This window comes from Salvelinus alpinus, chromosome 17, assembly GCF_045679555.1.
Source record: "Salvelinus alpinus chromosome 17, SLU_Salpinus.1, whole genome shotgun sequence".
Classification (NCBI taxonomy): Eukaryota; Metazoa; Chordata; class Actinopteri; order Salmoniformes; family Salmonidae; genus Salvelinus; species Salvelinus alpinus.
The window spans coordinates 19,596,571-19,610,629 of NC_092102.1; the positions used below are offsets into that span (position 1 = coordinate 19,596,571).

Here is a 14,059-nt window from a genome sequence, read left to right on the forward strand (position 1 = left end):
GTGCGTACAGAGTGGATGGATAAGACACATTTTAATACAATGTGTAGACGCAACAAACCTTGATCAGATAGTGATTGGATCACAAAACTCACATGTTAGCAGATAGTGTAAACAAGGCTTCTGTGTGCATCCTAATCCTGGACCTCATAGCAAGCTGAGAACGCCAATGTCTGTTATTTGCCTGCATTGGCAGCAAGCGTCAACTGACAGGAAGTCACTTCTACCCAGCGGCACTCATGGGAAATAGAAGAGAGACATTGTGTGACTTTTCCCAGCAAGTAGCTTCCTGCCATTGAAGCGAAAGGGGAAAATATGAGTTTCCCAAGCAAAAGCATTTAGCCTAAGCATTTAGCATCACTGACGGGTAGAAATTCTGTTGCATTGTTCTTAGAAATGTGAAAAAGTAAGAGTATTTCTTGTCCCGGGATAGAAATAAGAAGAGTTGAAGTTGACATAGTTAATTGCCTTTTGAGTATATTAATGAATGGCTAGCAGCAGGAGAACATGACACAGTGTTATCAGCCAGTGTTATCAGCCAGGGCTTTGGTCTGGTGGTAGCTGAGTGTTCTTCTCCCAGTGTGTGTCTGATGTGTAAGTAAACTATAGGGATCACTCTGAGGCCCGGCTGCAGTAGACTGTCAATATGCCTTGTCTTTTTGGTACTCCATCAAATTGCGATGGAGACCATTGGAAGAGACATGGCTTCACAGCACATTCTTCTGATAAACAGAGAAATGTAGGGCTTTCGAAAATCTGCTGCCAGTGCAGATTTATCTCTGGGTCCAAAGGAAGATAAGGGTGAGAGGAGAGACTTGTAGAAACAAAAACATGAAATGTATACATTGTCAGTTCAAAACAAAAGGTTGTGTTCAACCCAAAATATAGACAGCCTTTTGACATGGGCAACACTTTAAAAATGTATCAATGCTGCACTCTAGTGGTCATATAATTTAACACGGTAACCCATGATTATAGTTTTACAAGTGGTAGAACTCTCTTCTCACATAGGGGTCAGTTTAGTGCTGAAATGGCATAGAGTGAACCTACTCCTTTTTTTAAAGAATTGGTTGTGGTTAACTTTATCCAAATTCAGCTGTTTCCCTTTGGCACTGGAGAGATCATCAAGAGATTAAACTCACTTTTTCCAAAAGTATCATCTACATTTCAGTTTATATGCGGCAGTGAATCTTAACTCGCCAATCTGGTGCTGGCCAGCCCCTGCAGAAAGTCTTCACCCTGGATCTTATCCAGGTAACAGATTGAAGTCTCTAGTGAATGTTCAGTACGAATGGCTTCTGAAGTTGTTGACGACATTCTGTCCTTTTTACAGCTCATGTATGCCACCTGGGAGAGACAAGGAGTCGGTAATATAACACACAACAAATAGTCAATTTTTTTAAAAGTAGGACATCACAGAATCAAAAACAGAGTTTGTGTTTTATTTTTTTAATGTATCTTTTCATTTACATTTTTTTTGTATAAAACATTTTTGTCCACTTTAGGCAACAGTTAGCATAAGAGTAATTATCACAGCTTTGAGATGAAGTCCAACCAAACCTCAGTCCATCTTTTCAGTCACACACACACCTCTGCTCTTACACACAGACACATACAAACATAATAATCATATAATCACATAGTGGGTTGGAGCTCATTTAGTGCAGTGGTCCCAAACCTAAATCTATTCATAGGAAGCCAAAGACGAGGACTCAACAATAGGCAGCTTTTCAGTTTCACTCACCAATTACTTAGAAGCTGGAACTGTGTCAATGTAAGCAATGGTGGAAAATACATCTATTTGATTGAGAAGATCACCACAAGTCTTCAACATGAATCAGAGCTGGAGACTCCTATTGAATCTTCTAGAAACTGGTGCATGATGACAGCAATGAATCAGGTTTGAAACCACTGCTTTGGTGCAACTCTTAAGCATTATCATATTGCTAATACAACAAATGAAGGCAAAAAGACATATCAGAAACCTCATGCACAGCATCTCATCCTGTGTTAGTTAGGCCCATAATACAGTACATGATACACTGGGCAAGATGGCAGCAAGCTTTAAAATAGATCAGTCAAGCGAGGATGAAGACTGTGCATGATGAGTCGGCACACTCACATACATAGGCCAGTACAAACAGACACAGCACAAAAATACATTTAAAAGACCAAAATATGTTATAGGATTGCATTTACATATACTGACAACCTATACAGTATGTCATTCAAAGCAAGTATCGTAATTTGCAGACAGTGTGCCACAGCCATTGCATCCCTGTGTCAGAGGGCTTAATGTAACGCTTCCCTCGCCACAGAAATAGTTGGTTACAATGCCATTTCTGTGGATTTCTGATCAAACTTTCGATCAGAAATGTTCGTGATTCAATGTCCATCAAGATACATGTAGTCCTTGAAATTATATATTTCTCGTAACTTCAGAAAAAGTTACACATGTTTTAACCTATCACAGCACCTTTTAGGAAATATGACTAATTGTATGCACGCCCCACCCCCCAACAAACTCAAACACACACAAAGACAATCAAACAACGTGCACACACATCCATACACACTCAACAAAAACTAATGCAATTAAGGTTTTGTCATATCCTCTTTACATAATTTAGCAACATCACATCATTATTCTGTATTTCTGTATTACTACTTCAAACAGCTTTAGGCTCTCAGTTTGTTTTAAGTCTTTAAATTATATTTTTTAAATGATGTCGTATGACTTAAAATAGCTGTGTTTCATAGAGAATCCCCCTATAGACTCATTATATGACGTGAAGACGTGACGGACAAAGCAGGTCTATTTTGTCCCTTCAGCATTACATGGTCCACTTCACATGGACTCTGACCACCTGTACGATCATCTGACATGCTAACTAAAAAACAAAGACAGGTTTCTTTCATTCATTGATTAAACAGAGATCACAGAGACTTCTGTTGTTGCTCAATATCAACAGCATCCCAATTTTACAAAGACACGTTGTTAAAAGAAGTGTAATAACATCATAACATTGTAATGGTCACTATTATAGGGTAAACTTGTATTTTAATAAATAAACTGTGTTTGCATGAGAGGTCTAAGGTAGGTAGACCCGGAGAGACGCTATTTAGAAAGAGGAACCGGTGCAAACCTTCTGATCTTTACAAATGTTTGACCATTTTGCCCCAATGCAGCGAGGGGCACATATCACCCAGTTCCTAGACAGACCACAACATGAAGATCAAACAAGCAGCTCTTTCAGCTCTGCCTTTCCCATTTCAAACACTTATACAGTACACCAAAAACAAGTATTTCCAGGATTGTTTGTTAGGTCTATTCTCAGTCGGGAAGGGGGGGGGGGGGGGGGTAGATACTGCCAGTGGCCCTAATTTGGCTTCAAAGCTTACAGCTAAACAGCTGGACAAAGTGTACCAGACCAGTGTGACATTTACAATGCTAGCCAATTAGTCAAACTTTTTCAACACAACTGGTGTTTATTGTATCACTCTACAGTATACAACAGAGCACATGTTCTTCTTGACCCCACCTTCTTGTTTTAATCAAGCCACTTGTATCCTATGAATGATTCTGAAATGCTCCCTTGACCAACGTCTCCAAGAGCAAATGTTAACACTCACACCACCACACCGTCTCTTAGTGGTGCCGGGAACTAAAAACAACACTACTTAGTTCTCAGTTACTGAGTTACAGTCATTTCTTTCGTTAATGCCAACCAGGCAACATCCCAAATGGCACCGTATTCCCTACATAGTGCACTACTTTTGACCAGAGTCCTATGGCCCTGGACAAAAGTAGTGCACTATATAGGGATTAGCGTGCCATTTGGGACAGGCCCCATGATCTCCAGCCCCGTTAGAATGAGAGCCTTTCACTGACTTACAACTGAACTGACAGTACTACTGCAGGGGAAAGATCTGGGTGTGCTTTCAGGATGATTTTCCCTCCTTCACTTTATTTTAATGGACAAGCTCATTTCTTCCAAATAGATTTTTCTAGTAATGACGGTTACTAATATGAATTCTAACCTGTAACATCATAGTCATTGTCTATCCATGTAGTGTAGGCTTTATTCAGCTCAAAATTAAGCTATTGTGCAAAACATTGACAGAGGTGCTAGTACTAAACCTCAGGGGGCAGTGGTGGGTACAACTCTCCTTCTGTGGCCAGGCAGGCCTCCTCCTGACACTGCCCTTCTAAGGAGCTTTGCTGGGGGCTGAATGGTAACTCCTTAGCACCCACGCCATTCTCTGAGCACAGAGCCACCGGGGGCGAAAACTCACCCTCATCCTGCCCGCAGGTATTGCCTCCATGCTCATCCCTCCCTCGCTGCTCTCCTCCCCCTGGTTCTCGCTCTACACACGCCTCCTCCTGCCCAGGCAGAGACTTGTGAAACGTCTCGTTCTCCATGGGACCTATCTGGTAGTAGAGCAGGGAGGAGGCCGGGTCTTTGAGGCCACCACAGGGGTTGTCCCCCTCCCCATCTCCCTCCTGGTTCTCTGTGATGCAGAGCAGGGTAGCCCCAGTGGGGAACGGGCCCTGGAGGAGGGAGATAGGGACCCCCTCCACCCCAACCCCTGTGTCCCCAGGCATCTCCCCCTGCAGGGCCCCAGGCAGAAGGCACAAAGCCTGCTCCCCCAGGCCCCCTGCTCCCCCCCTGCCCCGCTGCGCCTCCTCCTCCTCCTCTTCCTCCCTCATCCTCTCCTGCTCCTCTGCACTTTGCAGGTGGAGCACAGCGGTCTCGTTCTCCCGCTCGAGGCAGGCCTGGTCAGTCAGGAGGTCCTGAGCCTCTAGGACCATCTGGACCTCTCTCTCCTCTGTCTCTAACTCAGAGTCCAGGCCATGGGCCCCTGTGGACAGGTCAAGGTCTGGGGAGGGAGGCCTGGTGGAGGAAGGGGAGGTGAGCAGGTCAGACTCTGCATACTGTTCCCCCCCGACCCCTGCCTTCTGCCCCAGCAGCCTCCTCTTCTCCAGGTCCAGCTTCATGATGGTGTGCATGTAGTGTGTTCGCACGCGGAGAGGGTTGAACTCGATGCGGCCTGCCGAGTTCCCACAGCCATCACGAGAGCAGCCACAGGGAAAAGACATCCTGTCCACCTGGAAAGAGAACAACATTTGAGAGAATATATACAGTCATAAAATATTCAGCAAAGACAGTTTGTCTGTAAGACATTGATTTGCTGTTCATCTTTATACTAATTCTGCCAAATGTACTAGGGCCGGGACGATACCAGTATCGCAATACTCATTAGTATCGTGGAAAGGAAACAAAACATGAAGCGGATGTAATCTCTTTAGGAAAACAGCCCTAATGTTGGAAACATCCAGAGTGTTTTCCAAGCTATAGCACACAATATTTTACATACAGCAGGTTTTTAAAGGGCCAAAGATTTTGGTCTTCTTCGTGTTTTCATTTTTGCATTGGTAAAAATATTGTGATACTGGTATCATCACAGCCCTAATATGTACTGAGTGCTGAACAGATACACAAACACACAAACACACACAAATGGACAATGACCCCTGCTGGGGCAGACTCCCACACAAAACCCACACACACGCATACTGACACAACACAAACACACACACATACATATTACACACACACATACACTTTTACACTCATCAAATGCTGCTACTACTCTGTTCTTTATTTTACTCTTATTATTATCTATCCTGATGCCTAGTCACTTTACCCTGCCTTCATGTACACATCTACCTCAAATACCTTATTATTATCTATCCTGATGTCTAGTCACTTTACCCTGCCTTCATGTACATATCTACCTCAAATACCTTATTATTATCTATCCTGATGTCTAGTCACTTTACCCTGCCTTCATGTACATATCTACCTCAAATACCTTATTATTATCTATCCGGATACCTAGGCACATTACCCTGCCTTCATGTACATATCTACCTCAAATACCTTATTATTATCTATCCTGATGCCTAGTCACTTTACCCTGCCTTAATGTACACATCTACCTCAAATACCTTATTATTATCTATCCTGATGTCTAGTCACTTTACCCTGCCTTCATGTACATATCTACCTCAAATACCTTATTATTATCTATCCTGATGTCTAGTCACCTTACCCTGCCTCCATGTACATATCTACCTCAAATACATTATTATTATCTATCCGGATACCTAGGCACAATACCCTGCCTTCATGTACATATCTACCTCAAATACCTTATTATTATCTATCCTGATGCCTAGTCACTTTACCCTGCCTTCATGTACATATCTACCTCAAATACCTTATTATTATCTATCCGGATACCTAGTCACATTACCCTGCCTTCATGTACATATCTACCTCAAATACCTTATTATTATGTATCCTGATGCCTAGTCACTTTACCCTGCCTTAATGTACATATCTACCTCAAATACCTTATTATTATCTATCCGGATACCTACTCACATTACCCTGCCTTCATGTACATATCTACCTCAAATACCTTATTATTATCTATCCTGAAGCCTAGTTACTTTACCCAGCCTTCATGTACATATCTACCTCAAATACCTTATTATTATCTATCCTGATGCCTAGTCACTTTACCCTGCCTTAATGTACATATCTACCTCAAATACCTTATTATTATCTATCCGGATACCTAGTCACATTACCCTGCCTTCATGTACATATCTACCTCAAATACCTTATTATTATCTATCCGGATACCTAGTCACTTAACCCTGCCTTCATGTACATATCTACCTCAAATACCTTATTATTATCTATCCTGATGCCTAGTCACTGTACCCTGCCTTCATGTACATATCTACCTCAAAAACCTTACTATTATCTATCCTGATGCCTAGTCACTTCATGTAAAGTTGAAGTCGGAAGTTTACATACACTTAGGTAGGAGTCATTAAAACTCGTTTTTCAACCACTCCACAAATTTCCTGTTAACAAACTAGAATTTTGGCAAGTCAGTTAGGACATCTAGTTTGTGCATGACACAAGTCATTTTTCCAACAATTGTTTACAGACAGATTATTTCACTTATAATTCACTGTATCACAATTCCAGTGGGTCAGAAGTTAACATGCGCTAAGTTGACTGTGCCTTTAAACAGCTTGGAAAATTCCAGAAAATGATGTCATGGCTTTAGAAGCTTCTGATAGGCTAATTGACATAATTTGAGTCAATTGGAGGTGTACCTGTGAATGTATTTCAAGGCCTATCTTCAAACTCAGTGCCTCTTTGCTTGACATCATAAAAAAATCAAAAGAAATCAGCCAAGACCTCATGAATAAAATCGTAGACCTCCACAAGTCTGGTTCATCCTTGGGAGCAATTTCCAAATGCCTGAAGGTACCATGTTCATCTGTACAAACAATAGTATGCAAGTATAAACACCACAGGATCACACAGCCATCATCCCGCTCAGGAAGGGGACACGTTCTGTCTCCAAGAGATGAACGTACTTTGGTGCAAAAAGTGCAAATCAGTCCCAGAACAACAGCAAAGGACCCTGTGAAGATGCTGGAGGAAACAGGTACAAAAGTATCTATATCCACAGTAAAACAAGTCATAACCTGATATCGACATAACCTGAAAGGCCGCTCAGCAAGGAAGAAGCCACTGCTCCAAAACCGCCATAAAAAAGCCAGACTACGGTTTGCAACTGCACCTGGGGACAAAGATTGTACTTTTTGGAGAAATATCCTCTGGTCTGATGAAACAAAAATAGAACTGTTTGGCCATAATGACCATCGTTATGTTAGGAGGAAAAATGGGGAGGCTTGCAACCCGATGAACACCATCCCAACCGTGAAACACGGGGGTGGCAGTATCATGTTGTGGGGGTGCTTTGCTGCAGGAGGGACTGGTGCACTTCACAAAATAGATGGCATCACGAGGAGGGAAAATTATGTGGATATATTGAAGCAACATCTCAAGACATCAGTCAGAAAGTTAAAGCTTGGTCGCAAATGGGTCTTCCAAATGGACAATGACCCAAAGCATACTTCCAAAGTTGTGGCAAAATGGCTTAAGTACAACAAAGTCAAGGTATTGGGAGTGGCCATCACAAAGCCCTGACCTCAATCCCATACAAAATTTGTGGGCAGAATTGAAAAAGCGTGTCCGAGCAAAGAGGCCTACAAACCTAACTCAGTTACACCAGCTCTGTCAGGAGGAACGGGCCAAAAATCACCCAACTTATTGTGGGAAGCTTGTGGAAGGCTACCCGAAACATTTGACACAAGTTAAACAATTTAAAGGCAATGCTACCAAATACTAATTGAGTGTAAGTAAACTTCTGACGCACTGGGAATGTGATGAAAAAAATAAAAGCTGAAAAAAATAATTTTCTCTACTATTATTCTGACATTTCACATTCTTAAAATAAAGTGGTGATCCTAACTGACCTAAGACAGGGAATTTTTACTATGATTAAATGTCAGGAATTGTGAAAAACTGAGTTGAAATGTATTTGGCTAAGGTGTATGTAAACTTCCGACTTCAATTGTATATAGTTCCATATGTATATAGTTCCATATTTTATTTTATTCGTCATGTGTTACTGTTTTATTTATTAAACTGCAACGTTGGGAAGGACTCGTAAGCAAGCATTTAATTTGACTTAACACACCTGGCACTTGATGCCAGCCTGGCTGCAGCCACAGTGACGGGGGTCACAGTAGAAACGGCAGTCACAGCCACATTCCTCCCTGGAAAGCCTGATGGTCCGTAGCTCAGCCTTCTCCCGGGCATCTATACGGGCGATACCAGAGGCCCTAAGCAGTGCCCGACGCCGCTTTGTGGGAAGCGGCTGCAGGAAGAAGCAGTCGTCCACCTCCACACCCTCTACATCCAAGTCGTCGTCTGACACGTCCTCCAGGGTCAGCAGGTCAGCCTGGGCACACTCCACCGTACCGTTACGTGTCAGCTAGAGAGGGGGTGGATGTTATACATATATGTTCCTCACTAAAACCTGATTGTTAACTTAAGATATGCTTGTGTAACTAGCGCTGAACAGGGATTCCCCTATTTAATCCTCAGGAGGTCCTGAAATTAAAACCATAACACTTTCAGGTCTCTCGGAACGACCAATGCTTGACCTCACCTTGATCTTGCGAGCATTGAGCTTCTCCTGGCGGAGGTGTTGGCGCAGGGCGTGGCGGTGACTGGTCTCCTGCTCGCGGACGAACTCTCCCAGGGTGTATCGACGGATGGAGCAGTGGTGGCGTGCCATGCCTAGGGAGCTGCCCCCCTGGCTGGGCACGCTGGTAAAGCCCTGCCGTCTGGGGAAGTAGTACACCGTCACCACATCGAACCGCACCCGCTTCCGGCCTGGAGAGGGCTTGTGCCGTCTTAGGATGGAGGTTGCTGGAGAGGGCGGAGGGAGGTGGAGAAAAGAGCAGGGGGGAGAAAGGGGTAAGAATGGGTGAACAGTTTCCATAGACTGGTTATTACCACAGATAGTATAAGGGTTATTACAGAGTAACAATCCATCATACACTTTAATGCCAAGCCTATTTTTAGACAGACTTGAAATTATCCTTTTACTTCACGAACGAGCTGCCTAGAGTAGTCATGCATCAGTCTAATTGGTAACAAACTTAGCCGACAAGTAATGCTGGTTGTACCGTACACACTTAAAAATAAAGGTGCAAGTTGGAACCAAATAAGGTTCTTGAGAGTGATCTGAAGAACCAAAATTCAACGGTTCTTTGAAGAACCATACAAAAATCCCAAACCAGAAATGTTTCGGCCCTCCAGCACAGGAATTGAAAAGCCCTGCCGTGAGGTTTTAAAACTTTTTGCATATTTCCCAGAGTTCCTTTCGAGAGAATTTTAGAGCCAATACAATAAATATTTCATAAGGCCTTCTTTTGAGGGCCTAGTTATAAGCTAATATAGTGTCCTGAAACTTGTAGTTTACAGGCCACATCAGGACTGCATGTCACATTATGCTGGCTTGCAAAGTGATGTGTAATTCCTATTGGAATCCAGCCAGAGTGGGGATATCCAACATTTGGAATTTTAATTCATCCGCAACCTGCATTCAGAACCACTGCCACGGTTGGGAAGACTAATGCTGCATTTAGACGAGGGACGCAAAAACTGTCAAACAAGTCAGCATATCAGCACAAGAAATACTGTTACGGCAAAAGCAAGCCAGCATGACTGTATGTGTTGCTATGGTGATTTCAGTAAACAAACCGTGCAAATCAACATTCCGTAGACGGCAAAGGTGAAATAGTTTAACTCTGGCGGAAAGTCCCGTCTACCTTGGCCGCTGACGTCATTCACCGTCAGCCTCAACAGCATTTTACCGTTGTGCTCTCATTGAAAACAATGACATCCGGTTTGCCGTCTAGTGTCTACCGCGTACCATGTAAACACAGCATAAAATACAATATGAGACTACCTTAAACATCTCAACTGGAACAAGCATTTCAGTAACGGTAGCAATAAGTCCAAGTAACAGATTGGAATAGTTTAGAAAATGTATGTTATTTATATTTGAGTAGCATAAGCTTAATTAATCAATTAAACATAAAAATATTGACACAAACAATTCTAAAAATAAAAAAATAAAACTTGCATTAGAGCATGCTGAGAAATATGATACTGAAGGGCGTGGTTTTGGTTCAACTCTGGTTATTAACACCAACACTGGAGTTATTTTACATCACCAAGTGTTAATTTAACTCGAATCAACACTAGAAATGTTACAATTAAATATCAACACTAGTTAACACTGGACAATTTGCTGTGTGCTATGAAAGGGACACATCTGCAGGCTTCCAAACATTTCAAGAACCTTTTAGAATTCTGAAGGTTCTTGAATAACTCAAAAGGTTCTTTATCGGGCAAGAGTTCTCCAAGGAACCTGAAGAGCTGAGGAAGAACCATTTGAGAACCATTTTCGGTGTAGCATAGCCCTTACGTGTGAGTGCAGTGCTGGAGGGGGGGTTAAGGCTATCACAGCTGTCAGCACTGTCACTGCTGGAGATTTCATCGTCAGAGTCCTTTGGTGTAGAGTAGGGAGAGCCACTGTCCACCTCCTCAAATCTTCGCTTGAGGCTGAGAGACGAAACTGCCTCCATGGAAACTTGATGTCTGAAGGTGGAGAAACAGACAAATTATGTTCAGAGACAGACAGATGGTATGCAGCCGTCACAGACAGAGATAGAGTATCGCCTGGCACATATGCGTAGGTACACAATTGGAATGAATGAATGAATACAATAGTGAAGGCCATGGAGGCATATCTAGACATTTTACACCCAAATGAACTTTCATCAAGCCAAGGCATGAGAATAAGACACAGCAGACGTAGTAATAATACATGTATCCTATGGGCCCATCTGAATAACAAAATAGTATATTATTTAACTGTAACTGTTTATAAACATCTATTAATTAAATCAAATCTGGATCAATTCCTGATACCACACCGAGGTGACATCAGCTTTTTGCTATAGCCTCACTCTCCTTTCATCTGTATTCCTAACCCATCACTCCCTCTCTTTCTGTCTCGCATTAAAATCCTGCTCCAAAATCATTGAGTCTGGGAAACGTCACCATGGCAACTAGGAAAGCAGCCAGGGGTTTATATGAATGGCTTAGAAAAAACGAACTGTTCTGTAGATAGATAGCCTTATGTCCCTTTAGCTTTTCCTTTAAAAACAAAGCGCAGGACCCTTCAATAGCACGGGATTTGGATGCCAGAGACAGGTCACTCCGGCAACACCAGAGGGTCAAATAAGGGCCATGCTGAGACTTTTGAATAGACTCCCTCTCTATACCCCTGTGTAGGCCTACTGTAAGCCATATGTGTGCCCCTTCGTGGTTTCAATGATCTTCACATCCACATAAATAGCATCCCCAGCCCTCCGCACCTCTTTGATTCAGAGGGGGTTGGGTTAAATGCAGAAGACACATTTCAGTTGAAAGCACTCAGTTGTACAATTGACTAGGTATCTCCCTTTCCATCCCATGAGGTGAAACCAACCCTCAGAATTCAAATGTGATGGTATAGCCCTATGGAAAATGAGGGACTGCAACTTATTGCTTGTCTGTTGAAGTTTCACTAGAATACAGCCTATTGATTACTACTATAGAGATGGCATTGCAAGTAAATGTGTCTCCGTTGTTTTTTTACAGAGGAAAAATATAATGCACGTTATGTATGATCCTTATTACAGAATGACCTTTCAGGAGGCCGCAACAATCTCCTACACAAAACATAGTGGAGTTATTGCAGAAAAGTTCCTAAACGTCACTAAAAGATTTGACTGATATGATTACAAGCATGCAGGTTCATCATGTGATACTGTCCACAACCAAGAGGCCCAGACAGCCAAAATCAGTTCATGATTAGACTATTACATACAAAGGACAATGTATCAGGCCTTGGTTCTCATACTGTGAGCTGGTAGGCTTTGTAGAATACAAAATCTGTTACATTTCTATATTCTTCAGCAAAGCATTAGACATTACAAATGGCTATCGGGAGAACTCAATGAAACACATTCCATGACGATGACCTAATTTAGTTGAAACAAATTAGAGTAGCCAGTATCCTATACTATGTTATTAGAATTGCAATACTTTACATAGGCTAGACTCAATAGTATACATTTACAATAAAGGAGGACAATACTGTATGACAATCAGAGGAGCTCCGACAGTCCTAAAACTACGCACAGTGTAGGCTACTTGCTGATAATAAACCTTTCAACGACCGAGTGCCTCAAACCGCCGCAAACGACAACAAACTAGATTTCGTGAAAGGACGATCGAATGACTGGGTGCAGTAGGAAATAATGTAAATCTAACTGCCAGACACAGGAGCCTCGACCGGTCCCGTTTCTCCAGCATACCATGTCACCCCCCTTGGCAATGGCAAACTGCCATGTAAAACGTTAATAAACCCCCAAGTGCCCCTTACCTTCGGCAGAAAAGGACCCTCTTCTCCCGATCAAAACGCTGAACGTTCCTTTTATTCACCGAGGATTGTTCTTGGATCTTGTAACGCCCTATTTAGATTTTTCCCCAGACAGTTTTAGCTTCTCTCTAGTTGTAGGCTAAAGCTTTTTACAGTAAAATGAATTGTTAATTTATTCAGTATGAATACTTATTTATGTGATAGTCAGACTACTAATCCAGAAATAGTGTAACGAACTAACTGACTACATAAAGGACATATATTTTATGGTCGCTTCCAGGAGTGCATGTTCCATTTAACTTTGACGTAGCAATCCTAAAGCCGGGGCAGGCGGTGGGAAAGAAGGACGTCAAACAGTTTAGTTGAAATTTATTAGCCTACTGACATTATCCGTTTCGTTTAAGACGTTACAATTTGAGATATCTGCTGGATGACTTATCTTCCTGGTTTGAGCCTTTAAATGCTTGCATTGGAAGAGCAATCCGCTGACATCTGTTTCGTTTATCCTTTCTTTGCAATGGTGGTTTCAATCGGATCGATGCAGTTTTTCTTCAAGTATAATGACCGTTACGTTCTTCGCCTTGTTGGTACAGTAATGTCAAAATGTTACGGAATTTTTTGCCAGATTGACGTCCTCCTTTTCCTCGCCTCTGCCCCGGTTTGTTACAAAGTAACAATAGAGTAAGGAATGCTACAGTGTAACCGTATACTCATTGTGACATCACAAACGTACTATGCGTCACGTATGCTGGGAAGTGTAGTCATAATGAGCTCTTTGTCCATTCTCTGCGATCATGCATTCCAGAATTCCAATTTTGTAATAAGCAATACACAATATCACGGACCACACGAATGACTTGATTTTGAAATCATAGTTTGAAATATATGAATATATTTCACACCATCCTCTCACGGTGTTCCCTCGTATCAAAAAGGCAAAATTGCCATAGCAAACTATTTTATCAAATGTAGAAAATACAATGAATACGAGTATTTCTTGACATGGTGTTATCTTTAACCAGCTATTGTGTCCAACAAGGAGTCCAAACTCATTTAGTATATATATATTTGGCCAATATGAATCTGCCTCTGAATCTTGCCATCCATTTTTAGAATT

The 14,059-nt window shown here is 42.1% G+C and overlaps 1 protein-coding gene across 1 annotated transcript; it reads right to left on the bottom strand.

Annotated features, from left to right (window-relative positions):
- Positions 1-1,418: 1,418 nt before the first annotated feature.
- Positions 1,419-13,646, bottom strand: csrnp2 (cysteine-serine-rich nuclear protein 2). Its single transcript, XM_071347767.1, has 5 exons — positions 12,946-13,646; positions 10,939-11,111; positions 9,109-9,371; positions 8,635-8,931; positions 1,419-5,107 (listed from the first exon to the last, which is right to left on the bottom strand). The coding sequence occupies exons 2-5, from the start codon at positions 11,096-11,098 to the stop codon at positions 4,133-4,135; spliced, it is 1,695 nt and encodes a 564-aa protein (XP_071203868.1). The 5' UTR covers positions 11,099-11,111; positions 12,946-13,646; the 3' UTR covers positions 1,419-4,132.
- Positions 13,647-14,059: the final 413 nt, after the last annotated feature.